At 36.4% G+C, this 26,793-nt stretch overlaps 1 protein-coding gene across 4 annotated transcripts in view; it reads left to right on the plus strand.

Annotated features, from left to right (window-relative positions):
• AHCTF1 (AT-hook containing transcription factor 1) overlaps positions 1–26,793 on the plus strand; it is a 69,979-nt gene that overhangs the window by 39,988 nt on the left and 3,198 nt on the right. For 3 of the 4 annotated variants that reach the window (XM_024575950.3, XM_045184448.3, XM_045184451.3), the window contains exons 17-33: positions 689–782; positions 1,345–1,468; positions 1,626–1,682; positions 2,463–2,609; positions 3,604–3,791; positions 6,117–6,261; positions 6,339–6,470; positions 7,162–7,312; positions 7,767–7,917; positions 8,245–8,352; positions 10,673–10,850; positions 12,620–12,823; positions 13,461–13,860; positions 15,376–15,502; positions 17,820–17,899; positions 20,264–20,472; positions 21,978–23,811. In XM_024575950.3, the coding sequence (XP_024431718.2) occupies positions 689–782; positions 1,345–1,468; positions 1,626–1,682; positions 2,463–2,609; positions 3,604–3,791; positions 6,117–6,261; positions 6,339–6,470; positions 7,162–7,312; positions 7,767–7,917; positions 8,245–8,352; positions 10,673–10,850; positions 12,620–12,823; positions 13,461–13,860; positions 15,376–15,502; positions 17,820–17,899; positions 20,264–20,472; positions 21,978–23,811 (4,329 nt within the window). Of the gene's footprint in view, positions 1–688; positions 783–1,344; positions 1,469–1,625; positions 1,683–2,462; positions 2,610–3,603; positions 3,792–6,116; positions 6,262–6,338; positions 6,471–7,161; positions 7,313–7,766; positions 7,918–8,244; positions 8,353–10,672; positions 10,851–12,619; positions 12,824–13,460; positions 13,861–15,375; positions 15,503–17,819; positions 17,900–20,263; positions 20,473–21,366; positions 21,501–21,977; positions 23,812–26,793 lie in introns of those variants that run through there. The other variant, XR_008425276.2, reaches the window with a different exon arrangement.

The following is a 26,793-nucleotide window of genomic DNA, read 5'->3' on the forward strand; positions in this document are numbered from 1 at the left end:
TAGGTTTTCTTCTATTCTTAACTTCTTTTCGTACATTCCTCCTTTGTGTCTTCAGTACCTCACCCATGCCTGATACCCAGGTTTTCTCTACATGTTTACTGGATTGAATCACATTTTGAAGGAAAGAATATTTGACAAAACATAGTTTCTGAGAGTTGGTTCAGTGATACCCCCAGCTATATTTAGTTCCATAGAACTATGCGTTTTATAATCTAGTTTGTCAACCGTTTTCTCTTAAGGGTTTTTTAATGTGGCTATTACCTAATAAGATTTGCCATCATTTAAATACCTCCTTTTATCTAATGATTAATGCCAATATCAAGAACTAGAGAATTTGACTTCTACTATATTTGTTTAGAATATACATACTTCTGAAGCCTCTAACTTCCTGCATTTGCAGGATTCGCATTAGATTTTATTTAAACATGCTTTTCCCACTGTTCATAATTGCTGTCATTCCTATTCTTTCATAATTCTCTTAGCATCCTTGTTACAGATGTTTATGAGACTTGGTTTTCTCATTTGTGCATATGTTAAAAAAGGGATGGGTAGTCTTACTTAAATATAGGAAGCCTACAAATTAAACAGTATAAAATTATAGTAAAATATCAATGTGTGTAACCTAAGTATTGTTGGGATATTTTGGAAATATTACTAGCTTCTTTTCCAACTCTTAAAAAAAATCTAGATGATGCTGTGCAGTTGTCAAGGTTATACTACAACTACCCTGTAATTCAGAACTACTACACCAGTCGTCGGCAGAAGTGTGAGCTTTTATCAAGGTATAGTACATCCAGAACCTTCAAGCAACATTTTAGAAATTTCTTCTGTAAGAAGTCGAGCCTTCGGAGGTAGAACAGAATTCATCATGTTATAAGATGATTAAATGGGTGGAATTCTCAGCAAAGTATCAGAATTTGTTACCAACGTTACTGCTTTATTTGTAATGTTTGTGTTGACCTAATGGTCACACTTTTATTTTAGAACTTGAGTATAGATAGCTATTATTTCCTAAATAAGACTATTTACCACGATTCATTATTAGAGAATGTATAATTTAAGCATGTATTTTTTCTGAGAATTTGTACTCAGAAAAAGACTGGAAGCTGCTATTCATCAAAAAAAAGCATAAAATATATCACCAATTAGTTATTTTACATTTTTTCCATTAACAGTTACATTTCAGCACTTGGACGACTCCTTTTTTTGTTTGTTTTTTCTTATTTCCCCCTCAGCTCTTCTCCCTTTGATAGCTGGGGCATTACTTTTGAGTTTAGTGCTATTGTTCTGATAATAATAATGACCACTAATATTAAATAATCTGTAATGTTGCCCTTATTGCAGAGGGAAGTGGAACCCTGATTATTTGATGATCGATGGAATGGTTTCTCAGTTAGGAGATGGAGTTGAGAAGTTGTGGAAACGGGAAGAAGGCGGAACAGGAAAATACCCTCCTCCTAGTCTACATGTAGGTTTGCAGTAACGTGATACCACTTACAAGGTCTGCAGAGCTGGGGGGTGGTGGTATGCTTAGTTGTATTTTCACACCTGGCACAGGCTTGGGAAGAACAGAGCTTGAATGAATGAGTATATAAAATGCACTGAATTTTGTATCTCTTTTGTAGGCACTACTTGACATATACCTACTAGACAATGTTACTGAAGCAAGCAAACATTCTATTGTATCCTTTAAAATTTTTAGTCAAATAATTCATGTGTTACTAAAATCATAAAATTTGATTGTTTTTTTTTAAAAGGAAGGTTCTAAACCCAAGATCTATAGGTTCCAAATGGTCTATATGATTAGCCTGAAACGACACAAAATTTTGTTTTATGTTTATTTTTGTAGGGATGGTGTCCATGGCTTTCATCAGATTCTTAAATATGTCTGAGATACTACCTAAGAAGAGCTGTTCTAAAACATTAGTGGCCAAGGAGTCATCTCAAATAGGTTAACTTATGTACTAAATACGAATACACTTAAGTTAGCTTAGTATTACCTTAGACATTGTGTTGAGTCCTGTGGTCTTTGCAATAAAGATTTTGTACTAATGTCAATTATTAGTCTAAAAATGTGTTTATAAATTATAAATAAATTTAGAAGATATGATATGCTTGTTTAAGCTGCCAGATTTTTCTGGGTAACTGGAATTTTGTCTATAGCTTTTTAAATTTGCTAAGCTACTGATTTCATAAAGAAAGTATGCTTTAATTCATCTCCTCTGTAATGAACTAAATACAACTCATATTGGTACTTAAAAAATTGAGAATGAAGTTGTTGCGGGGTTAGCTGTACCCACATTTAAGAAAATTATACTTCCCTTACCTGGATATCCTTAAAAGCTTTCTGAACACTGCAGTCTTTAAAGAATCTTTCCTGCTATATTCTGTTGCTGCCTATTACAAATATGTACATAGGAGTTTTTCTTTTGGTTTATAGTCCTTAATCTTCTTTTTAAAAGACCATCTATTTGCTACTTGATATTATATATTCCTTCCCAAACAAAACAGATACTTCCATTGAATCATTTCCAACTGCCTTTGCCATTTCTTGGGACCAGGTTAAACTTATTCAAGGGTTTTGGCTGATAGATCATAATGACTATGAGGTAAGTCTGTTAGTTCTCATAGAGTGAATGCTTTTGCAAACTATAAAAATACATAATGATTAGCCCTGGCCGGGTGGCTCAGTTGTTTAGAGCATCGTTCCATACACCAAGGGGTTGTAGGTTCGATCCCCAGTCATACGGGAAGCGGCCAATCAATGTCTCTCCCTCCCTTTCTCCCTTACCCCCTTGCTCACCTCTCCTCTCCTCTTTAAATCCTCAGGTGAGGATTAAAAAATAAATATGTAAATAAATAAAAATATATAACAATTGAATTTGATATTAGAGATAGGATGCAATCTACTTCTAGAGGTCATTTAAAGAGTCAGTTTAACCAATACCTTCACTACCATAAGCAGTAAGAATACAAAGATAAAACATTTAAGAACCCCAGGTTTCCCACTGCCTAAAGAAGGAAACAAACAGGTAAATAATTACTAATCGTGCCGATATGGTGATTATGTTAGAAAAATGTTTAATGTGTTGAGGGAACCACAAAAGTCAGGATTTGGCTTTGATGTAAGAGGTTGGTGATGGAAAGATTTTACGTAATAGCGAGGTTTCAAAGTATGAGGCTTTTGATAAGACTTCTATTTTAAGTATACCCTACCCAGCTGCTGTGGCTCAGTGGATTAAGCACCGGCCTGAGAAGCAAAGGGTCCACTGTTTCCATTCCCAGTCAGGGCACATGCCTGGGTTGCGGGCCAGGTCCCCAGTAAGTAGTGTGGCATGCGAGGCAACCACACGTTGATGTTTCTCTCCCTTTCTTTCTCCCTCCCTTCCCCTCTCTCTAAAAATAAATAGAAAATCTTTAAAAAAATAAATAGATAAAATAAAGGATGCCCTAGATTAAAATAGGTCTTTTCAGTTTATATTTACACTGGTTTTATCTTGATTTTTGTGGCTTTAGTAGTGCCTCTCTTTTTAAAAATATGCTGCTTTGTCTAAATGCAGAGCATCATATTTGTGTTTACCAATTTTCATGTCAATTTTGCAGAATGGTTTGGATCTTCTGTTTCATCCAGCTACTGCAAAACCTGTGTCATGGCAGCATTCAAAGATTATTCAAGCCTTCATGAGTCAGGGCGAGCACAGACAAGCCCTCAGATACATTCAGACAATGAAGCCAACAGTGTCCAATGATACTGATATTATCCTTCACATCACTGTTTTGCTTCTTAATAGGTAAGTACATATTTTGAAAGTACCATCAAATTCTTGATCATGTCTGTTAATACAGTGGAATTGATGAAATAGGTAGTAGCAATATGTTTTGCTTTTGTTGTGTTACATTATAATCAGCATGATATATTTGCCACCACTTAGAGTATAGCAATATTGCCATCATCGTTATATTTGTCATTGTATTAATGGTGACAAGTTAAATGGCATGACTGAAAATGTACTGGTCTGGTTATTGTGTTTTCTTGTTAGCTAAATTAGTTGGGGAAATTGCTTAGCATTGAAATTTCTTCCCCAATTGTAACTTTATATACAAATCATATTGTTGGGGAGGGGGGGGTTCCAGTCCTTTTGGTTGGTTATTTTTATATTTTTTGAAATTGGTCATTTTACTCACCCCAAGTTGTCATTTGTGAGTGAAACAGCAAGTTAGTGTCAGTACTATGAAAGTTAAGTTTTCTTTGTTCTCTTTGGTTAAATAGAATGTATTTCTGAGGGAAGAGGGTTGAATCAAGAGAAAAGTTGTATAGTTTAATAGTAGGTTGGCTAAACATGTAGAGACGTAAGATGTCCTCAAAAGTGATGGATTAGGCAGTATTTGAGGAAAGAATTTGGGTGAACTAAAGGGATTGGCTAGGCCCTGGCTGGGTAGCAGAGTTGGTTAGAGCGTCATCCCAATATACCAAGGTTGAGGGTTCAATCCCTGGTCAGGGTACATACAAGAAATAACCAATGAATGCATAAATAAGTGGAACAAAAAACTTGATATTCTCTCTTTCTCTCTCAAGATCAAATTTTAAAAAAGTATTTGGCTAGCTTTAAAAAATGTCTAGAATGAATATAAGAAGCTACAAGTGCCAAATGTTCAATAAATGGGTAAAGAGTTTTAATACTGGGTTGGTGAATAACATGTAAATTTGTTTCAGTTCCATGTAAGCTCCTTTAGTGACTTTAAAGAGGTGGTAATTCATCACTAATGCTTACATCAAAGTGCAGATATTGGAACCTTAGGAAAAACACCTTTAAAGATTTTATTTATTTTTTAGAGAGAGGGGAAGGGAAGGAGAAAGAGAGGGAGAGACAGCAATCTTCTGCCTCTTGCGTGCCCCCAAACCAGGGACCTGGCCCCCAATCCACTGAGCCACACCAGCGTATAAGGCTGCTGTGTTTTCTTCATTTTGATTCCATTGTCCTTTGATTCATCCACAGCACATTTCTCTGATTTGCTAGATTCTCATTTCCTCTTCCTTTACAAACATCATATAATGTAATTCCTAAACCTTATTTCTCTTAAGTACAGTAAAGCTTCAATTATTCAGTCTCCAGAAATCTAGCGACATTGTGTCCTATATACTACATTCAGAAATAAAAACAAAGGACCACTAAATTTCCTAAGATTTATTTCATTATGAATACTAATTGCTGTAACTTAGTTCATATACTGTTTCTTATATATGTCATGTATTTACCAGTCTTTATTTTAGTATTTATTATTTCAATAAAAACTATTGCTAAAGCTTTTTTAATTGAGATGCCAGCTACAGTCAAAATTACCTACTGACTTAGAATTAGGAACGATTTTTTAAAGAAAATTATTTACCTTATATTCCTATCCTATTTGCTATTTTTTATTCTATCCACTTCTGCCTTGAAAGTTACCAGTCCCTCAAAAATTCTAAGTGCCAGGTTAAATGTCATCTAATAAATACGCAAACACTTATGGGCTTTGTTTATTGTTAAGTTTTTAAAAATTATTACTATACTGTTTTAAGATTTTTTTTAACTTAACAGTATACCATGAGAAGCATTGCTTCATTCAGTGACCTGTTGCCCACAGAAGGGTGTCTCAGCCACCACACAAGGTGTCTCATACTGTCTAATTGGATCAAGTTCTGCAGCCAGATCTTGCTATAGATCAGCTAAAGCTTCAAGTCTTCACCTCCTCATAACCAATATGGTGGTTTCCATGTTTGTTCATTTTCTTTTCTACCCTTCTTCCTCATGATGTCACTTTTTTAAGAGTCTGGCTTTGTCTGTCACACCATTTAACCTTTCCGTTTTATCCACACCACATTAGTTTTCCATCTTGCCCTTTTTTGTGCTTACGTTGTTTTCCTATCATTTTACACTTAAACGATACAGAACAATATAAAATTAAGTCTTTAAAATGCCTTGTTGACATTAGCAAACTTGATTATGCGGTGATTAGTATTCTGTAAGAGTACCCTTAAATTACGTGTACAAAGTATCTTTGAGAATCTTTAGGTGGGTGTTTGAACATGTTAAATAGCTTCTGTGAAACTAAACTTCGATAAATACTCCTTTCAGGTGCATGACTGAGGCCTGGAGTTTACTGCGGCGGCACTCGGACGGGCTGAACGTGGAGCAGCTACTGAAGCACACGTACAAAGTCTGTCAGGAAATGGGCCTGATGGAGGACTTACTGAAGTTACCATTTACAGACACTGAGCAGGTAACGACTCTCCAGTAAAACCTTGTCAGAGATTCTGGAAATGTTAGTAGCTTACAAGTCTACTATGTTCTTCCTAGGAGTGTTTGGTGAAGTTTTTGCAGTCCAGCACCAGTGTTCAGAATCATGAATTCCTTTTAGTTCACCATTTACAGCGTGCCAATTACATCCCTGCCTTGAAACTGAACCAAACTCTGAAGAGTAATGTTACGGTATAGTTAAACTTGTTTTATTACGGGAGGCAAGAGAATCAGGAAAACCAGCAACTTGGTTACAACCCGGGCTTTATATAAACCTGAGCTTGGAGAATTGGTCCTCTTCTTAACTAACCTTCTATAGCAGAATTAGGAACAGGGTTTTATTACTTACTTAATGCTTTTATATGTGCCATTTCTGTTTAAATATCTGTCTGCCGTCTTGCCAGACTAACCACTTTCCTCGGGGACGACGAGAGGGTGAGGTGGAGGACAGCACTAGGAAGTGTCCAGCGCAGAGAGCATGTGTTTCGGGGGTCAGGCTGATCTTAGTTTGCTGTGTACTTGGAACATCTGTGTCTTGGGCTCCTCATATGTAAGATAATAATATCTCTTTGTGAGGATGTACAAAGGTGAGTGAGTGTGAAGTAAGGTACATATTACTGACACATGTAGAAGCTCAGTAAATGACAGCTGGTGTTTGTATGAGTTAAGAATCAAGGCTGGATAGGCAAGACTTGGAATGTATTGATGGATACGGTTTGGTAAAGTAAGTCTGTTATGAGGTCCTTGATTTGGAAAAATGAGTAAGTAGGGAGGAGGGAGATATTCTTGGGTATTCATAATTATATTTTAAATGGTAAATTTATACACATACCACCTAGCATGTTAAAGATTAAATTTTTACCAGTTATGATATCTTCAATAGAATGATCGCGACCCTCACTCGCGGGAGAGATCAGTGGCTCGAAATTCTATATTAGACCAATATGGGAAAGTTCTTCCTAGAATCCATCGAAAATTAGCCATTGAGCAAGCTAAGCCTTACCGCGTATCAGCATTGTCAATTATTCGAAAAGGTAAGGTTTCATCAAAAAATGTCAAAGTATTAAATTAGAAGATATTGAATGATTACCTTCTGCCACCATTGCTATCTTATATTTCAGCTCATTTTTGCTTTAAATCATCACAGTGGTGCTTTTTTTTTTTTTCTATTGGCCATTCTACCCACAAAATGTAAGGATTTCTTGGAAGCTTTTTACAGTTTATTTAGTAATGTAGTAAAGAATGAAAGAACTCTCTTTATTTCTTTTGAGACTCCTGTCCAACATTTAGAGAAAATGTAGAATAATTTTTCACGGTTTCCTAAAAGCCCAAATTGTTAAATTTCTGCGTAGATGTTGTTAGACCAAATACAGTTTTAAGCAAACTCTTACCTTGTGATCTGTTTTCCAGTTACTCATATATTAATTTACTATCAATAAAATCCTGGTGTTAGAGATGACATTAAATCCTACATTCTTCATTTTACAGTTTCTCGGCCCAAACCATTATCAGCTGTTCCAAAGCAAGCTGTAATAGGGAATGTGTTAACAAGATCTACTTTCATCCATAACGTGTTATCTAAAGTTGGAGAGGTTTGGAAAAGTGATGAACCTAAAAATAGCATCTTAGCCTACAACAGGTACATTTGTCTTATACCCTTTATGGTCATGTTACTTGTTGATCTTTCCTGGATATCAGCAGCATTCATAAACATACCAACCTTAGAGTTTATTAGTGTATATAAAAAGGAAAAACTCTTTATGCAGGCTATGTTCTTGTTACAAGAACAATGTTTTTTGTCTTTAAAAGCAAGTATTTTCGTTGGTATTTATAAATAATCAGAACTGTTCAGAGTAAAAAAACAAAAGCCTTTCTCTACCATCTGATCTTACTTTTTTAATATTAGTTTTAATTTAATGTTCTTTGTGATATCTAATCAAAAGTTACATTTTTATTTTCTTTGTAGTCCTAAAATAGAAGGACCATCTCCTGTGGTGTGTTCTCTCCCAGATTCCGAGCTGCCTGGGGCATTTGTTGGAACGCCAATTTTAAAAGCATCACAAAAAGTTTCTAGGTAAGAATTTGTTAAATCATTTTTAAAGACACAATGTTTGACAATAATTACACAAATTTTTAATTATTTTAAAAATTTTACAAATTGTTTTAATTTCTTAAATGAGTTTTTAGTGCTTGCTTTTTAAAATAATTTGGGCAGTAATACAGTAATTTTAGCAAATTTTACATCAGCTGGTAGACAACTTAGAATTTTTGCTTAATAATTTCAGACTACTTAGAGCAGGGCTGTCAAACTCATTTTCACCGGGGGCCACATCAGCTTCACGGTTGCCTTCAAAGGGCTGAATGTAATTTCAACTCCTTAACAGTTAAGGAGTAGTTACATCTATACAGTCTTAAAATTAGAAAGAAGCAAACTTTCTTTTATTAAAATTACAAGCAAAGTGAATCATTAACTTTCTTTAATATAATCTCCTTGTTGATTAATCCATAAATGAAGGTTGTTTATATAATACCTAATTTTGGCTGGCATTAGTGGGAAGTACGCTAGTCAAAATCCATTAAATTTACATATCTTTTAATGAAGTAGAATAGGATGGTATCATGCAGTGGACACTGCATGTAGTAAGCTGAGTGCTGTTTACTTTTGTATGTGATCTAAAATGCATTACTTATTTGGATCATAGTCAAAAAGTTGTTGAGGAAATCCTAAGACCTAATGCAATAATAACATTTTCTTGAGAAAATATCAAAAATATTTTTTCCTTGATAGTTTTTTTAATATAACTCTAACATACTAAGTCTTGGTAGTGTAAGAATATGGCTTTTACTCAGTGGGTCCTGGTGCACAGGCGCTGGTTTTGAGAAGCAATCATTCATAAATAGTCACCTAAAACATAAGTGTTGTTCTGTTAAATGCCTTGCGTTGTGCTACCATTTATGTTTGGAGTGGCTTAATGTAAATCTGAGTAAATAGTTTACAAATATAAGATTTGAATACAATTGAGGTGGAGAAGGAAAAGAATTAGAAGAGATGATAGAGAAAGAAATGTTGAACAGCCTGATTAGATATTCTTGTTTAATGGAAATCTCAGAGCTGTGCTTAGTGTAGAATAACAAGAAGACCCCGTATTAAGAAAATGCTTCTTATAAATAAGTCCCCAGTGGGTAATAGGTTGGGTCTTAAAGCATCTGTTATCTCTGTTGGTCTGCCCCCTCTAATTGTGAAAATCTCACATGAACATAAAGGATAGAATGGCAGGGAAGACACAGTAACTGGAAATCTTTATTCCTGGGCATCAAAACATGCCATTCTCAGTGGAGCGAGATAGGTATTTTGGGATACTAAACAGGGTATTGTTTTATTGCTAGAAAACATAACCATAATATACACTATTTATTAGGAAATCGGGTAATGCACCAAAAATTATAACCTGAAAATTTTACTTTCAAGTTTCAATTATTTATTTGTAATTTGAGTTTTTAAGCTCTTTGGGACTATGCCTGCTTAATACAAAATCATCAGTGAGATCACTTTTATCATTTGATGTGAACTGGGACCAGGGCATTAGAGAAAACAGTTCCGATTCCATTTCTGTCACTAACCTCATTAATGTGAAAAACTGACCCTTTTTTGTTGGTGGTCAGTCTAGTCTTTATTGTGATGAGGACTGTAAAGGTAGAATAAACCAGTATTTATTATGTATGTCACATATAAGTGAAAGGAATTTTTATGTGTAGATGAAAGTGAATTGTAGCAAATGGAAAAAGTGTTGCTCTATTTTCTTTAGTATTTTAAATCATTAGCAGTTTATCTTCATTTGAAAATGCATGCCTGACATATAGTAGGGGCTCATCAAACATTGGTAAAAAGGGAGGAAAGAGGACTAGAACTCCCCCTGCCCCCACTTTTTAAAAAACAATTGTTACCTAAAATTCCCATTTCCCATTTCTGCTACTGAATTAATTTTCTGACTTCTGTTTTTTTTTAAAGATTTGTTTTGAGAGAGAGAGGAAGGGAGGGAGGAAGAGAAGGAGAGAAACACCAATGTGTGGCTGCCTCTCACATGCCCCCTACTGGGGACCTGGTCCGAAACTCAGGCATGTGCCCTGACTGGGAATCGAACCAGCAACCGTTTGGTTTGCAGGCCGGCACTCCAATCAACTGAGCCATACCGGCCAGGGCTGATTTTCTTATATTTTTGAACATGCATTTAATTAATGCACTTGATTGAATTTATATTTCATGTAGTTATATTTATCAGTGATTGTAGAAGCCTGAGTAATTAAATGGAATACTAAGTTCTTTCGTTTCATTAGTATAACTTAAGAACAGAAAAATTCTGGTAGCTTTTTTAATATGTGTACTCTGATTACAGACTCCTGGATTTGGTCGTTCATCCTGTTCCGCAGCTTTCTCAGTGTTTGGGGTTTATTCAGCAAACCCCTACAAGATCTTCTTTGGACCAAACATCCAGTTTACAATTAAAAGGATCGCGTCAAAATACCTCCAGGGCTTCAGAGTTACATTTACTTGAAACTCCTGCTGTAGTTAAGGTGAGTGTTACTTACCTAGCATTTATAGTAAAGCTAAGAAGTTATTTTTTTAGTAGCAAGAAGAAACAAGCTATTATTTATAAGTGATATCTCTGGATAATCAATGGTTTATGCATTTTTTTGGGTATCTTTCCAAAATGCTTTCTGTATTTTTACATCTTCTTAAACAGACTTTACAAAATGTATCCTTTGTGCTTAACTGGCATTATACTTAAAGTTAACAATTGTATTGTTGTCCTGAAAGTAATGCAAGGCTCTGTGTGGTCATTCTAATTGGCCTGTGTCCTTTGAAAAAATGCTTCCACGTTCTTGGGTTTGCTTTTTATTTTTTTTAAATTCTACATCTGATAGCATTTTGCTGTTACTCTATCAATGTGCTTTTTAGTTCTCAGGCTTATTTATTTTAATTCTCTTGACTCATTTGATGCAAGTATAAACTGTTAGTCTTTCCCACTAACAGTACTTGTCTTTAAATTGCTACAACTCCACTCTCTCTCTGATAAATTACTATCTGAGAAACCACAAAACTAAATTTAGGATGACAAGTTAACAGTGGTCTTTTTACCTTCATATTGTCAGAATGTTTTTACATATGTTATCCCCTAGCTCCTTCTCCATTGTTCTAGAACCAAATCCAGAATCTTTTTTTTGTTGTTTTAAAAATTGTTTCTTGATATCTAGCATTTGTAGTGAGCCAAGGAATTTTCTTATGTTTTCAGGTTGAATAAAAGATACTTCACTAAATGTTCATCCTAAAATAGTTATTAAAATAAGTTGAAAAGGTTACTAAGACTATTAATTTCCTGACACTTAATATCCAGTACAGAACTTCTTCCCCCCACCCCCGCCATCAAGAAAAACAATCGAGCCCTGGCTGGTATGACTCAATGGATTGAGTGCTGGCCTATGAACTGAAAGTTTGCCAGATGAATTCCCAGTCAAGGCACATGCCTGGATTGCAGGCCAGATCCCCAGTTTGGGAGCATGGGAGAGGCAGCCGATCGTTGTGTGTCTCTCATATCAGTGTTCCTCTCCTTCTCTCTCCCCTCCCTGCTCTCTCTAAAAATAAATAAATAAACCCTTTAAACAAGAGAGAAAAACAATCATTTTATATTGTCTACTGCTAGGTTTAAATGAAATTAAATCAGGACAATTTTGTGCCTGCTGCCAAAATAATCGGGGGGGAGGGGTCAGTATAATATTGTAACAGGTTCAATAATCTAATGGGATAATTTATTTACTAGTCCTTTAGAGAAATAGTAAAGGGGCTTTTCTACCTAAATAGTTTCTATGCTAATTACTTTTATTCACTATAATAAATCTTCAGAGGATTTTTATAAGTAATTCAGGTACTGTTGTATTCTAAAATATTCTTAAAGTCAGTCTCATTCATTTAGATCAGATTGCTATAAATAGGCTAGATTCTGCTCATCAACAATATCATCTCTTTAACCTAACGTGTTCTAAGCAATAGTTAAATAATTTATCTTACCTGTGCACTTTATTTTTAAGTTGACTTTAAACTGGGAATAACCAAAGCCTTTAGAATAAATTATAAATGGACTTTTATGTTTTGTTGTCTTAAATATAGAATGTTCTAAATAGAATTTTATATTTTCTTCCCAGTAATCTGTAATAAAGCTTGTCATTGGTGTGTTTATTGGAGATGAGAATATAGCCACCTTTGTGATTCAGTTGACCCCGTCTTTCCTTGTGTGTGCGCCTTTTATAAACACTGATGGTGGATTTCCATTTACTCTGTGTCATAGAAAGCTAAAACTTTGGCCATGTCAGTTACTTCCTCTGGATTTGCCGAGTTCACTCCTCAGTCCATCCTAAGGTCTGGTCTTCGATCGACACCTTTAGCATCTCCCTCTCAGTCACCTGGAAGGTCTCTTACTCCTCCTTTACGACTTAAAGAAACTAGAATTTCATTCATGGAAGAAGGCATGACCACAAAATGGATTGCTGGAGTAAGTTTGATATTTAGAATAAAAAGACTTAAGAATATATTAGTTCCCATAAGGAAAAGTTAGATAAATCAATTTAAATAGTATCACTATAGGTTGTTATATGCAATCTTGTAGATTGTCATGAAATCAGAAATATTAGTGCAGAAAGAAACTAGGATACTGACTAAGCCAAACCCATCATTTACAGGTGAAGAAAAAAGGGCTCAGAAGCACCAAGTAAATTGCATACAAGTAGCTCTTTGGTGGCAGAAATGGGACTAGAATGAAGACCTCATTTTTGGTCCGTGTTTTTTTTGTTTTGTTTTTTGTTTTAATCTATATTGTTTTTGCTTTTTTTTTATTAAGTGCCTCACTGGTTGTCTATTTAGGAGGGTCTATCTTTAGAGCCCCACTGTGGGTTCATAGGAACCCATCTTGCCCATGAAAATCTTAGAAATCCTGATTTATGAATTAGTGAAACATGAACAGTGACTAAATTTTAATCATACATCTGAAGAGAATAGATTTAGAATACATGAAATTCGATTGAGAATTTGGAAAACTACTGGACATGGAAAAGTGGGTATGATTGGGAGGGATAGCTTAGACTTGACTGTGATATTTACTAGTAAAAATTTTTTTCAAAACCTTTTAACAGACTGCAGATGATAGCAAAACAAAAGGATTTGTTACCATGCCTTTTTATAAATCTGGAATTCCTGGAGAAACTGAATGGCTGAAGAACAAAGATAAGACATCTTTTTCCCTGATTAGCCCTGAAATGGACCATCGGGAAATGGATGTGAGGTCACAGAATACACCTTCACAGAGTTTGGAAACACTGGATGTGAGCAAAGAAAATAGCAATGTTTCAACTGAATCACTAGAGTATCAAGATGCACCATCACCAGGAGAATTTGAGTATGTTTTCATGGCCTCTAAGCCAGTGAGCTCCTCCACTGAATTAATTACTAACTTAACTGAAAAAACTGAGAAGGATGGTGATAAAGATGTGTTTGAATCAGAAGTAACTCCTCTAGACCTAGAGAAACAAACGGGTAAGAACTCATTTCCAAATATTCAAAATAGCCATCGATGTCCCTTATTTTAACAGGATTTTTTCACTACAAGAAAAGCGTCTGGGTTAAGTAATTACATGACCCAATATACACATCTTATTCTTCCCACTTATAAGTAAGTAGGAGGGGAGAAGAACTTACTATATGTGTTCTTTTTTTATTTGGAAATGAAATTTGGAAAAGAACAGTAATGTTTAAGAAATGTCAGCTGTCGGTCTTACTTAAAAGCCTTCTTTGAGCTATGAGAAATAATATTAACTTTAGACAAGGTTGCTATTTTAGTTTTTAACTGAAATCCAGCTTATCTAAAACACTGTTCTGAAACCAAGAAGTTCATTTTACTCCCCATCCCCACCTTCAGAAAAATCATCATTGGACAGTCAAAATTAATGTATAAAGGCCCATGGTTTATTGTCTTATATGTTTGTCTCAAAAAATTTTAAGCCCCTTAGTGTATGTGCAACAACAGCTGGGCTTTCCTGTGTGTGTGCCACCTGTTGAGGTGAGTGAAGTACACATGGCACCTGCTCACCTGTAATTTAGAGCCTAGTAGACTATGTAAACAAACAGGTACCTTTAATGTAACTTGATAGTGACATTCTAGGGGACATAGAAGGGATCAGGAGAACACCGGGAAGGAAGGGGGAAGAGTAGCTTTGGCGGACTGGAAAACTTTTCTCTTTCTCACCCCGGCATAGTTTCAACAAACTTATTTAAAGGTAACTCCTAACTTTAAATCTGTAAAACCAAATGCTTTTATGAAAATCTGGGTCATAGTGGCTTCTTTGGGGAAATATTTTCTGCCTGAGGTAAACTAAGGTTTATTAAGATGTTAGTGAAGTTTGGGCTATGTCGTCTTTAATAAACACAAGCTTTTCTTAACTATTCTGAGAATTTAGGACTTTTCAAAAACAGCATATGTCTGGAAGTTTATGTCATTCTCCTATGCTACATTCCACTAAAATACTTAAATGGTAAATATTAGGTGAGGATCTTCATGGGAGTGTCTTAATTGACATTGCTAAAATGATAAGGAAGTCTCAAATAGAAAGTTTTATTGTTTCTGTGGGGGAGTTATGTAGCATAAACTAGAGTGAAACAGGCTAGATTTGAATCTTTATTAGCTCAGATACTTAACTAGGTTTGTGATCTGGGATAAGCACTGTAACTGTGTACTTGTCTTTTGTTATCTTTAAAATGGGGGAAATGGTACTACCGATTTGAATGTTGAAGGTTAAGTGAATTGGTACATGTAAAACACTTGCAGCAGCGCCTGTTAAGATGTGAGAAGTGGTAGTTTAAGGGGGTGGGGATCTTGGACTAGACTCAGATAATTAGAAGGAACTGTTTGTTTTCAGTGTAATGTCAAGGGAGAGAACCTAAGCATACAAAAAAGCAGACCCAACAACTTGTTAAAAAGTAGTCCAAGACCACGAGTAATTGCTAAACGTTAACGTAAATAATTGCGAATGTTCTTAACTGTATGATTTACAGGCAGCTCAGAAGATGTGGAGAGAAAGGATCTCTCAGTTGCAGAGGAGGAGTTACTTTCAGGATTAAATCACTTAAGCCCTATTCAGGGGGTTGAAGCTCCTCTTTCTTTACCATCAACCCCTGAAAGGTAAGTTTTAGAGAAAATTTCAAATATGAATAACAATGAAACTGAACCGGTAGGAAAACAGTCTGTGCATATGTGACTGTTATTTAGATCTCTGACATGTCCATATTTGTTCATGTTTTCTGTTAAGTTCATTCATACAATTGCATGTAATTTAGTGCCTACGGTGTTATGAAATCTTAGAACGATATTAAACATTTCCTGAAATGAGACGTGATGGATTGAGGTAGAACTCACGTTTGGTGGCCCTGTTTTTGTTGAAGGGCCACCAAACGTTTCCCTCACAGCAATGCATCCCTTCCTGCCCTTCCATCTCCGGCGGTTTCGGGATGATCAGGTACAGGTTTCCTGTAGCACCCAGGGGGAGAGGGCTCAGAGACAGTTTTTTCCTGCCGCTCAACTGATACACGTTTCAGTTGTGTTCTAATGACTACGTGAGCTGTTGATGCTCCCAATTAGTTTCATTTAGCACTTGCATATTTAGAAGGTGTGCCCGATGATGGAGGGCAGTGTTCCTGAAGTGTGTTCTAACAGTTGGATGCCAGGTTGCAAACAGCTTGTGGTCCACAACAAGAGGAGCAGCTGTGTTAAAATATAAGTCAGTACACCGCTTCCTTTGTTAACAGTTAGCTGAATTAATCAGTGACAACTGACTCACCTTGTGACACGAGCTCCTTCTTTCATTGCCACACCGGACACCAGCACTGGTGGTAGCACAGTGACACCAGTGTAGAGGACACCAAAAAGTTGCAATCTTCAATTATTAAGAAGTATTAAGAAGCCCTGGCCAAGGAATTCAGTTGGTTAGAACATTGTCCCGATGTGCCCAAGTTGCAGTTCAGTCCCCAGTCAGGGCACATACAAGAATCAACCAGTGAATGCATGGATAAGTGGAACAACAAATCGATCTCTTTCCCTCTTTCTCTTCCTCTCTAAAAAGCAACTTAAAAAAAAACTTTTTTAAATAGTAAGAATAATGTACTAAACTTAACACCCATAAAACATAATTTAAGACATTGTAAATGGCTTATTACTTAGTAAATGGTTTATTACTTACTTAGTAATGGTTTATTACTGAGAGTGACTCCATAAACCACTCACAGAAATCAGTATTGTAATAGTCACCTCCCCTAGACTGAACTTAATCAAATGCTTCTGCCTGATTACCGGGAATCTTTGCTAGGCCTTCATGGAAAAGGTGGGGAAAAACAACATGAAGAGATTATCCAGACTGTGTTATTAATTAATTGTCGTGGTTTTTAATCTAATAAGGGCTCCCATTTCTTGCATCGGGAATGATGGATAATTATGACAATCACAAGGCAAAGAGCAGTCAAGTGACAGGGAACTTTGTGGTCATCGGTGGTAATCGCGGTGGATACCCTCCGTCGGGGCAAGCCAGTTTCTTTTTAAATATAAACTAGTGTAGCTCTTGCTCTTACTATAAACATTGTGTTTGAGATATGTCTTTCAGATGTCTCTATAAACATGTATACATAGGCCATATACATGCTTTTTCTTGAATTTATGTTATAATTGTGTTTTTCCCATTTTTAAAAATCGGCATGCTTTAGTTGGGTTTTGGGGAAAGGCTAGCTAAGAATAGGAAGAATCACTGTCAACATATTTCCATAAAGTAGATTAATGGAGGTGCCACTGGTCTCCCCTTCTGAGTTATTTATCATACTCTTTACAGTTAGCATTAAAATACTGAACCTGCTTCTACTGAGTATATAGGAAATATCCCATATTCGATGGACCTATTTGGAATTGTGGCCACAGATAATTAAAAATTGGCATTAAGAGCCTGGCTGGTGTGGCTCAGTGGATTGAGTGCCAGACTGCAAACCAGAGGGTCACTGGTCTGATTCCCAGTCAGGGCACGTGCCTGGGTTGTGGGCCAGGTCCCCAGTAGGGGGCATGTGATAGGCAACCACACACATTGATGTTTCTCTTCCTCTTGCTCCCTCCCTCCCCCTCTCTAAAAGTAAATAAAATCCTTTTTTAAAAATTGGCATAAGTGTAATTTAAACTGAGCAACATTTTAAAATCATTTTACTTGTAGTTTAAGGCCATGCCATTATAGCCAACAAAGTAAAATATTAGAAAATAGGAAAAACAAACACAGCATTACTTGTTTCTAAATTCACTTGTAACTTTTATAGTGGAGTTTGAAATGAACTTGCATCATACTAATTTCCCTGAACCTTCTTTGTTATCAGCAGTATGACAGGTAGGAGCCCTAGGGAGTAAGGTGGGAAGCGTGTTAGAGCAGACAGGATCTTCTCACACTGTAAAGTATGTATTTCTCTTTCTACAGGAAAATCCTTACGCAGAAGCCCAAGGTACCAGTTTCAGATGAAGTAACAGTTGAAACCTGCACCTCTACAATTCAAACAGGTAACAGTAAATGTGTGTATTCTTTTTACTTTATTCAAACACTAAAGTGAAGTAATTCTAAAGAATTCTACTCTTACAAGAAAGGAGTCTATTCTCCAGCGTTTTTCTCTCCGGTGTGTATGGTGTCTGGAGGTGTATCAGCCATCAAAACAGTGGGTACTTGTAAGGCACTCCATGTGTCTAACAGTGCAGATCTTAGAATGGCTTTTGGGGACATGTTTTCCTTCAGAACATCAAAGAAGATCAAAGTAAATCACCGCTCCCCAGCCAGACTGCATAACTGCTTCTTGATCTTTTGGGATTCGTATCTGCATAGGGCAACTTCCTTTTTATTGTGTTTGTGATGACTCAAGACCAAGACTGCCTTTTTAGTGTTAGAAAATAAACACAAATGACTGAATTTACTTCGAGGAAATTACCCTATTTTTTGGACTGTAAGACACATCGGACCATAAGACGCAGCTAGGTTTTAAAGGAGGAAAATGGGGGGGGGGCCCCGCTCCACCGTGCGCCCCCCCCCCAAGCAAGCAGGTTAAGCTACATTTGGACTATAAGACGCACCCCCATTTTCCTTCCAAATTTGAGGGGGTGTCTTAATAGTCTGAAAAATACAGTAATAAATAATATGGATTCCCCTCCACGCCCCCCCACGCCCCAATGCCTCCTCTCAGCCCCTGCCTATATGGAGATCAGGAAGGTACATTTTCCTCACTGAGCTCACAGTTGGGTCTGGGGGGAAAGACATCTTAAACACCTAGGCCCAGAGCCTGTCCACACGTTTTACTGGAGGACGTGCTGCTGTGATAGACGCTGGTGCTCTGGCTGTAGAACACGTGCTCTATTACACCCTTCTCCTGCCCGTCGCGTTACAAATAGGGCTTAGGACAGGCCTGGATACACCTGACACCCCCTCCAATTAAGAATGTAATAAGGTTTATTATAAAATAATCAGGAAAAAAAGGTCCAACATATAAAATAAAAATCCCTATAACCTGGTTACCCATTTTAAGAATCCACTGTTCACCATTTAAAGTGCCTTTTTCCTGAATTATTTCTTTCTGTGCATATTTTCCCCCGTATGTTGAAAGAGTAGGTAAGTGTGGTAGCTAAAGCGTACAGGGGCCTGAACCAGGCTGCTTGGGTTCATAACCCAGTTCTGCACTTACTATGTATAAGTTGAAGATGTTTTTCCTTATTAGTTCAGGTTATTCCTGTTCTTTTTAATGATTTTAATAGTATTCTATAATAGGGATGTCCTCTAGTATGCTTAACTAATTATTGTTGAGCATTTGGGCTGATCACCATTTTTGTTTTGCTGTTTTGTTTCTGCAATGAATACTCTTGTGGTATATATCTTTGTGTGTGTCTGTCAGTATTTCTTTTGGGTAGACTCCTGAACATGGACTTGCCAGGGCAGTGAGTAGGCACAGGCTTTTAATGTTTTATTATTTTTCCAATAAAGGTGGTTTCTGCTCTCATACACCGATGATTGAGAGGTAAAGTGCGTATTTTCCCATTCCTCTTTGCCAAACTGGCAGGTGGAGAACATTTCTGACTTTTTTTAATAAGCAGTCTTTGTCTGTTAGCCCCATTATCAATTAAATGTGTAAAAATGCTCTTCCCTAGTTGGTCTTTTTACTTTAAATCTTTTTATTAACTTTTATGAAACTAGAGGATTTTTAAGCTTTGTGTCATTCACAAACTCTACGTCCAAATATGGCCTGCAGGTACTAATGACATAAAATTTTGGCAAAGAGGAAGGTGAAAGGAGGAATTTATTTTTAGTGAGCCACCCATACCCCCAAGTTGGTGTTTTTTTGTAGTGGTAAAGTTACTTGTGGCCATTTGGGTGCTTTCTGCCAAAAGAAAGATACTATCAGTCCTTTTCGCAGCCAGATCAAAGCCCAGATAGCATGGCCCTCAAGTAATTAATTCTACAGTGACTACATAGGGATAGCTGGTTATCTAACCTGATGAACACATTCCAGATTAATTTAATAAGGGACAAATATCTGACCTCCTCAAAACTTGTATCATATTGATGTTTCACAGTAAGTGCAAAAATTATATTCTAGTTGAGAAAAACAACGTTAGTGTCTTTAAATGTGAAATTTGTCTAATGTGTTTTATCTTTGTGGAAAGCTCATGTATTGTTTAAACTGAATAACTGGATACTGTAGAAACAGGATTAATGTGTAAATCTCCATGGGCTTTGCCCATATCAAAGGGGAAGAGAAATGTTTTTCAAGGAAATATTCTCACCAGTGTGTTGTAGCCTTTTCCCTTCTCTTTGCTTCCCAAATAGTGTGTGCATATCATTTTGCAACTTAACACATGGAAGATTAACTCCTATTTTTCTTTCAGCTGTGGCCGATGTCCTTGGTGATAGTGGAAGCTCTGGGCTCATTATCTCTGAAAGTCCTATTATCTCTGAACATAGGCTTGAACAGGAAATAGCAGTGAATTTAAAAGAAGATCACGAAATAGAAGTTGATGTACTAAAAGAGAGTGTTGACTTACCAGAAGAAAAGCCTTCAATTTCTGACGATTCTCCTGATACTCAAGAAGTTCATGTAAAAAAAATTAATTTTTTAATTCTTTGTCAGTCTTTGTTTTAATTTAGTTAGGTTTCAAACCACAGTTCGAGCCTAATGTATTTATTTGATTACTGTATAAAAACCTCCTTTAAAAATCTGAGTTTAAAAAAGTATCTAAGTAGTTTGTGGAATATAAAGGAACACAGCCTTTAAGTAAGAAATTGTTTTACTTAACCAAGACCAAAAGACTGTGTTAAATTAAGTCACAATTATAACAACTTTGCCTAGTATTTGGTTCAAATGAAGTTCTTTCAGTCACAAGAAAACAGATACTCCAGAGACAAGTGTGATAGTGAAACTATTCAAAGCACGTATTTGAAAATAATTGAATATGGTTAAACAGAATTTTTTCCCATGAATTTTTGTGGGATAATGATACTCACCTGGCTGGGATTGAACTTCACTCCAGGAAGGATTTTTTTTTTTCCTTGGTACTTAATGTGACCTGTGGTTTCTAAAAATCCCACCAATTCTGTTATTATCAACAGGCAACTTTTTATATGATAAATGAATTTAAGATGAGGAAAAAACAACTCTTAATTATTTATAGAAATTTAGTCGTGTAGTATTGGGAAGGTTTGTTAACTCATAAAAGTATTGTGGTTGTCCATATTCATTTTTATGACTATTCTCACTGTGAAATAGATGGATAAAGTCCCTGTTCCTTTAGCTGGAAAGCTTAAAAGCTTGTGGGCATGGTGTAAATGGTAATCCTTATTTCTGTGTATCTCCAGTCTTTCATCTCGTTGAATGTTTGGGGAGTGGGAAAATGTCATTGTCTAGGTGGGTGGTGATGTTCTACCTTCTTGGTCAGGAGATCTCTCTGTTACTTTCTACCTCCTCCTTTTTCTCCCCTTCCCTTACCAAAAGGTAAATGCAAGGACCATTCCTTCTTCCACCAAACCCTTGCAGGAGAGGTACTGAACTTGAAAGCCTTAGGAATTTCATGGTTTATGCAGCCCCAGCAAAGGGAAGAGGATTGAGTCTAGCCCAAGGGAGCTTATGTAGGTGAACTCTTCTTCAACCTTATGGGGATCATGCTGTTTAGAAAAGTGTGGATAGTTAGGTAGTTTGGGGATTATCATTAAAACACAGTTTGGGGGTTATTTCTTTTTCTCCAGTTAAATTTTTTTTTCTTGGGTGAGAATAGAGTAACTCCTTAATTCTTTCACAACTGTTACATCATAATAATTTCCAAGGTTTTGTTAATTAAGACTGTCTTTTTATAGTCAGGGAAATGTGGATGTCTACTTTAATTCCATACAGAATCTCAAAATCTTTTTCTGTCTATAGTTATTATAACTGAGAAAGTCTCATTGCTTAAGTGGATATTTTGTAAAGTAAACCCATAAGTATATGCCTTGTCAAATGTAGTTTGTTTAAAATTCATACACCAAGGGTGAAATGGTCATTTAAAAACATAAGTTAAAATACATATATTAAAATTCTTTAACCAGTCTCTTATCTTAAATTCATTTTAGGTGATTGAAAACGAAAAGCTTGAAGTTCAAGATTCAGGACAAGAGGCTAGGAATCTTTCATTTAATGAGTATCCCTCGGGAACTCTTAAGCTTCAATATAATTTTGAGACCCTAGAGCAACAGTTTCATGACTTACCTGATAATAAAGACTCTGCTGAGTGTGGAGACATTGCTGAAGTAGATGGGGAGCTTTTTGTGGCTCAGAGCAACTTTACCTTGATATTGGAAGGTGAAGAAGAAGTTGAGACAGGTGATTGTGCAGCATCTAATGTGTTAGCTAAAGCATCTAACACAGTGACTGAGTCAAAACATGTTTACACTGGGGAAAATGATAACCGCGGACATGTTGCAAATTTGCCATCTATCATAACTAGTGATCGAGAGTCCCAAAAGGTAGAAACATTACCATATGTGCCTGAACCAATTAAAGTAGCAATTGCAGAAAATTTACTAGATGTAATTAAAGACACAAGAAGTAAAGAAACTACTTCAGATACAATGGGACAGTCCATTCATGAAAACATACCTTTAATAAGCCAAAAGGTAACGGGTTCCACCAAGTTAGACAAATCTATGTTTAAGACTGTTCAGGAAACAAGTACAGTGACTATAGATGTTAACCAGGTTGATGACGTGATTGCATCCAGAACTCGAACAAGGAGACAGCGTGTCCAAAGCCTGGATGTCAAGTCAGTGCAACAGGAAGAGGCAACAGATGTCGCTACTCCTGAGATGCTGGGGTTTTCAGTTATGAAGAAAACTAAGAAAACAAAAGACATTTCCAAGGCTTCTGAAAGTGCCTTTTCTAATGTCAAAGAAATATCTCAGAACCAGCAAATACCTCAAAATTCTATTACTCCTAAAAGAGGAAGGAGAAAGAAAGAAATTAATCAAGACACATTAGAAAGTATTAATTCTGTGGAACAAGAATTACAGGTTACTCCAGGCAGGGAATTAAGGCGATTAAGATCATCTCAAATGTTGGAATCAGCAACTACAGAAGCTTCTTTTAGAAAAGAGGTTAAGCTTTCATCTGTTACAAAAAAGACTCCTAAAAGAAGGCAAAAATCTGTAGAAAATCAGGAAAGTGTTGAAATTGTAAATGATCTAAAAGTGAGTAAAGTAGCAAGTCCTAGCATAAGTACCAAAAGATTGAGACGTACTAATTTAGAAACCTCTGAAGATAAAGGACATGAACAAGATAGAAAGTTCAGTGAACAGCAGCTGCCTATTCATCGTAGTAAAAGGGGTAAAAAGAGAGACGTTAACACATTAGAAGTTAGAGAAGACTCTACACTTGATTCATCCCATCTGACCCAACAAGCAGAATTTGATACTCCTGCTACACCTAGGAAACGTGGTAGACCAAGAAAAATTAATCCATCACAAGATGTAGGATCTGAGGCTGCTGAGGAAGAGCGAAGTCCCAAGAGCAGGAAAGCTCTCAGCACCCAAAAGAGATCTACAAGAAACACCCCAGCTAAAAGTGAAAATATTGATGTTGGAAAACCAACTTTAGAAAAATCAGTTTTAGTGCCAAATGAGGAACTTGTTACAGTGATGAGCTCTAAAAAAAAGATTACAAAAAGGACTGAAAATCAAAGCCAAAAACGTTCATTACGCTCAATATCAGAAAAACATGTAGAGGAAGATACAACTTGCAAAGAGCCAAATGACCAGGAAGAAAAATTACTTGCCAAAACTGCCTTGACTGCATTTTCCCACAGCACAAGAACTAGGTCTAGGAAAGCCGTCTTACCGCCGGACTTTTCTGAACCAGAAAATGAGCCTGCCTTTTCTCCTCCTGTGTCAAAAGTTCCAAGGAAAGAGAGAGGTACTTTTTTTTCTATTCAAAACATAATTTTCATTTTATTCAGTCTTCAGCTTCAAAATTGTTTTAAACATGATTTGATTTGATTAGGCTCTCATTGACTATTTCTTCTAAAGATGATTTGTAGTTACAGGGAATTTCTTCCTCTTCCAAAGCAAAACAATTTTGGTCTTTTCATAGTAAAATTTAAAGGTCTTACATTTTAAAGTTTACTTTGAGATTCAGGAATATTCTGGTTGAATATAATGTTTTAAAATCCTATAAGATATCAGTGAGGAAAGCAATTAAGAAAAAAAGGTTGAAAGAGATAATGAAGAAAAGGTTCAGACTGGTACAGCTGACTAGATCCCATTAGGGTAGCTCGAGACTTTACAGTGGGTGACTTTGCTGTTTTATTTATTTAAACTTTAAAACAATTGCATGTATTTTTAAGCACACTAGTGAACATCGTGTATAGTTTCTTTCTGACTTGAGGAAGGCCAAGAGAAAGATAAGCCATTTAAAAATTTGCAAACATTTTTTGTCGTCATTCAGAATGCAAAAACTTTAAAGATTTGAATTTTTGAGAAGTGATACTGTTCTAAAAAATTGCACTTATGCTTTCATTTGTTGTATTTGTAAAGCCTGAGTCCAGGAAAGGACCCTTTGCCATAGAATTATTTCCCCTAAGATGATGTGCAGTTTTAGGAGGTCCCCCTAATTTTTTTAATCAAATCTTTGATTTTGGTAGTAGTGTATATAATACAGTTTCTTCATGGTGTTATGAAAATGGTTATACCTTTGCTTTGCACAGAGAATGAAATGACAAAATGTGAGATTTCAGCTAACTACTATTTTAAAGTTAAAATAGGAAAGAAAAGACCGCAGTGAGAGTGGCAGAAGAATGTGATTACCAGAATTCTTTTATACTTAACTCCTGACGTAGAGAAGTGTAGTGAACACAAAAACAGCAAGTCATTTTGGTGTAGGAAAGCAAACTTACCAGTAACTCTGACCTTCTGTCATCTTTACATAGTTACCGTCTACTGTAACTTTCTCCTGTTAAATACGTGCCTGCCATAGAACATTAGGATTTAGAAGTAGATACTCCCCCTGCCTTTATTTCTGAGCATTTTCTGATACTCTTACTCTCACAACCTTGAGTGTGTGTGGGTTTTGTGTTTTTTTAATGCACACTGATGCTGTCCCTGTGTGGCATTTCATCTCATTAATGCGCCACAGACTGCTTAAACATTGTTCTGTTGCGAACTTGAGTTGTTGCAGATTTTCTAGTATTATAAATAGGCACCTTCTAGTGCAAGATGGTGAAATTACAAATGAGAAATTTGGCATTGGGATGTCTCATTTCTGCCACTTACTAGCTGCGTAGAAAGTTATTGAACCTTTCTGATTCTTGTTTTCTCATCTTCACAAGGAAGGTACTAATGCCTACCCTACAGGGTTCTTACAAGTATTCTTAATGAAGCAATTAACACCATAGGATACAGTTAGTTTCCTTTCTTCTTTTACCCTGAAATTACAGTTTTTACACTCTCAAGAACATCTCTGTCCCTTTGCCTGTCTAAATTGTATTTTTAAAGCTCCTTTAGGGAGGGGCAGGAGGTGCAGATACAGAAGCATTAGCTCAGAAGTTAATTTAGATTACATTACAAAGCGGGAGGCTGTCCTCTAATCGAAACCTGTCAAAGAAATAGGTTTCTTAGAATTTTATTTAGGTATATTTCATAGCCTAAAGAATGTAGAGCTTGACATTTCAATAGATTTTTTCTAGTTTCCAGTGCTCATCAGCAGATGTTTAAGGAGAGCCTGTTTATATGCTTGAGGCTATACCAGGGCATACATTTATGATTTCGGTTCTCACTAAAACCCAGTTGAGTATAGGTACTATTTTTTCTTTAGCTTTTCTTTAGTGGAGGAAATTGAAGTTCAGTGAGATTGGTGGTGGTGTCCTGGAGCCAACTCCTGCTGGCTGCTGAGAGCCAGTTGTGAAAATGTTCAGGAACTTTCTGAGCCAGCCATGGTGGGAACATTTATTCCACAGAAATCAGCAAATACTACAAATCAGAGCTGTATACCACCGTCCCACCACCCCCGAAAGGTGTTCACCAGCACAGCACTAGGTGCTTACAGAGCTGGGTGAGGAGATAAACACGCAGGTCTGGTCTGGTTAATAGAAGCATAAGGAAGGTGCTGAACATTTTTACACGTATACTTTTGTACATCCTTTGGCTAAATCTTATGTGAAGAATATGAGTCAGTCTTTGAAAAGCCAAAGAAGCTGTTGATAAGCTTCTCTGGTTACCAGCAGAAACCCCAGTTATTTCTGCCATTTATCAGCTGGGAGCAGAGATAACTTTTATTTCTGACCTCATGCTTATTCTTTTGTTAAGAATTGTCTGCTTTAAAAACAGAATTTGACATCTCATAGAACTCATCTTAGTATCCTAGTAAGTGAAGTAACATTGAATTATAATTTGTAAATTTTTACTTCAAAGATTTGTTCATGGTATTCTTCAAATACCATTTACAAAGGCAGACATCCATAAAGCACTCGCCACATGCCCCACATTGTTCTTAGCCCTCTAACCTGCACAGTAACTTCATAAAGTTATCGTTCATCCCTTCTTACAGAAACTGAGTCACGGAGAGGTCTCCGTAACTGACCTTTGGTCCCACAGCTAGCGAGCCCAGAAACTGGGATGTGATCACCGGCAGACTGGTTCGACTACACTGGGCCACTTCCAGAATTGCACTGCTAATTGCCATTAATATGGAAACTCGATGGTACAAACAAAACAAAGCAAGAAATCTGAGATGAAGTCTATGATAGATGTTGCTAATATATATTCTGAACCAATTCTTAAGCCATTTTTATTTATTGAATAGCTTCCTGTCAGCTTGCTTTTTTCTTTTATGATACGCACTTTTCTATTGTTCCTCCCAACTAGAACAGTTAAGTCAGAATGAGTTGGAAGGAAAGGTTTG

This window comes from Desmodus rotundus, chromosome 10 (assembly GCF_022682495.2).
Source record: "Desmodus rotundus isolate HL8 chromosome 10, HLdesRot8A.1, whole genome shotgun sequence".
NCBI classification, from domain to species: Eukaryota; Metazoa; Chordata; class Mammalia; order Chiroptera; family Phyllostomidae; genus Desmodus; species Desmodus rotundus.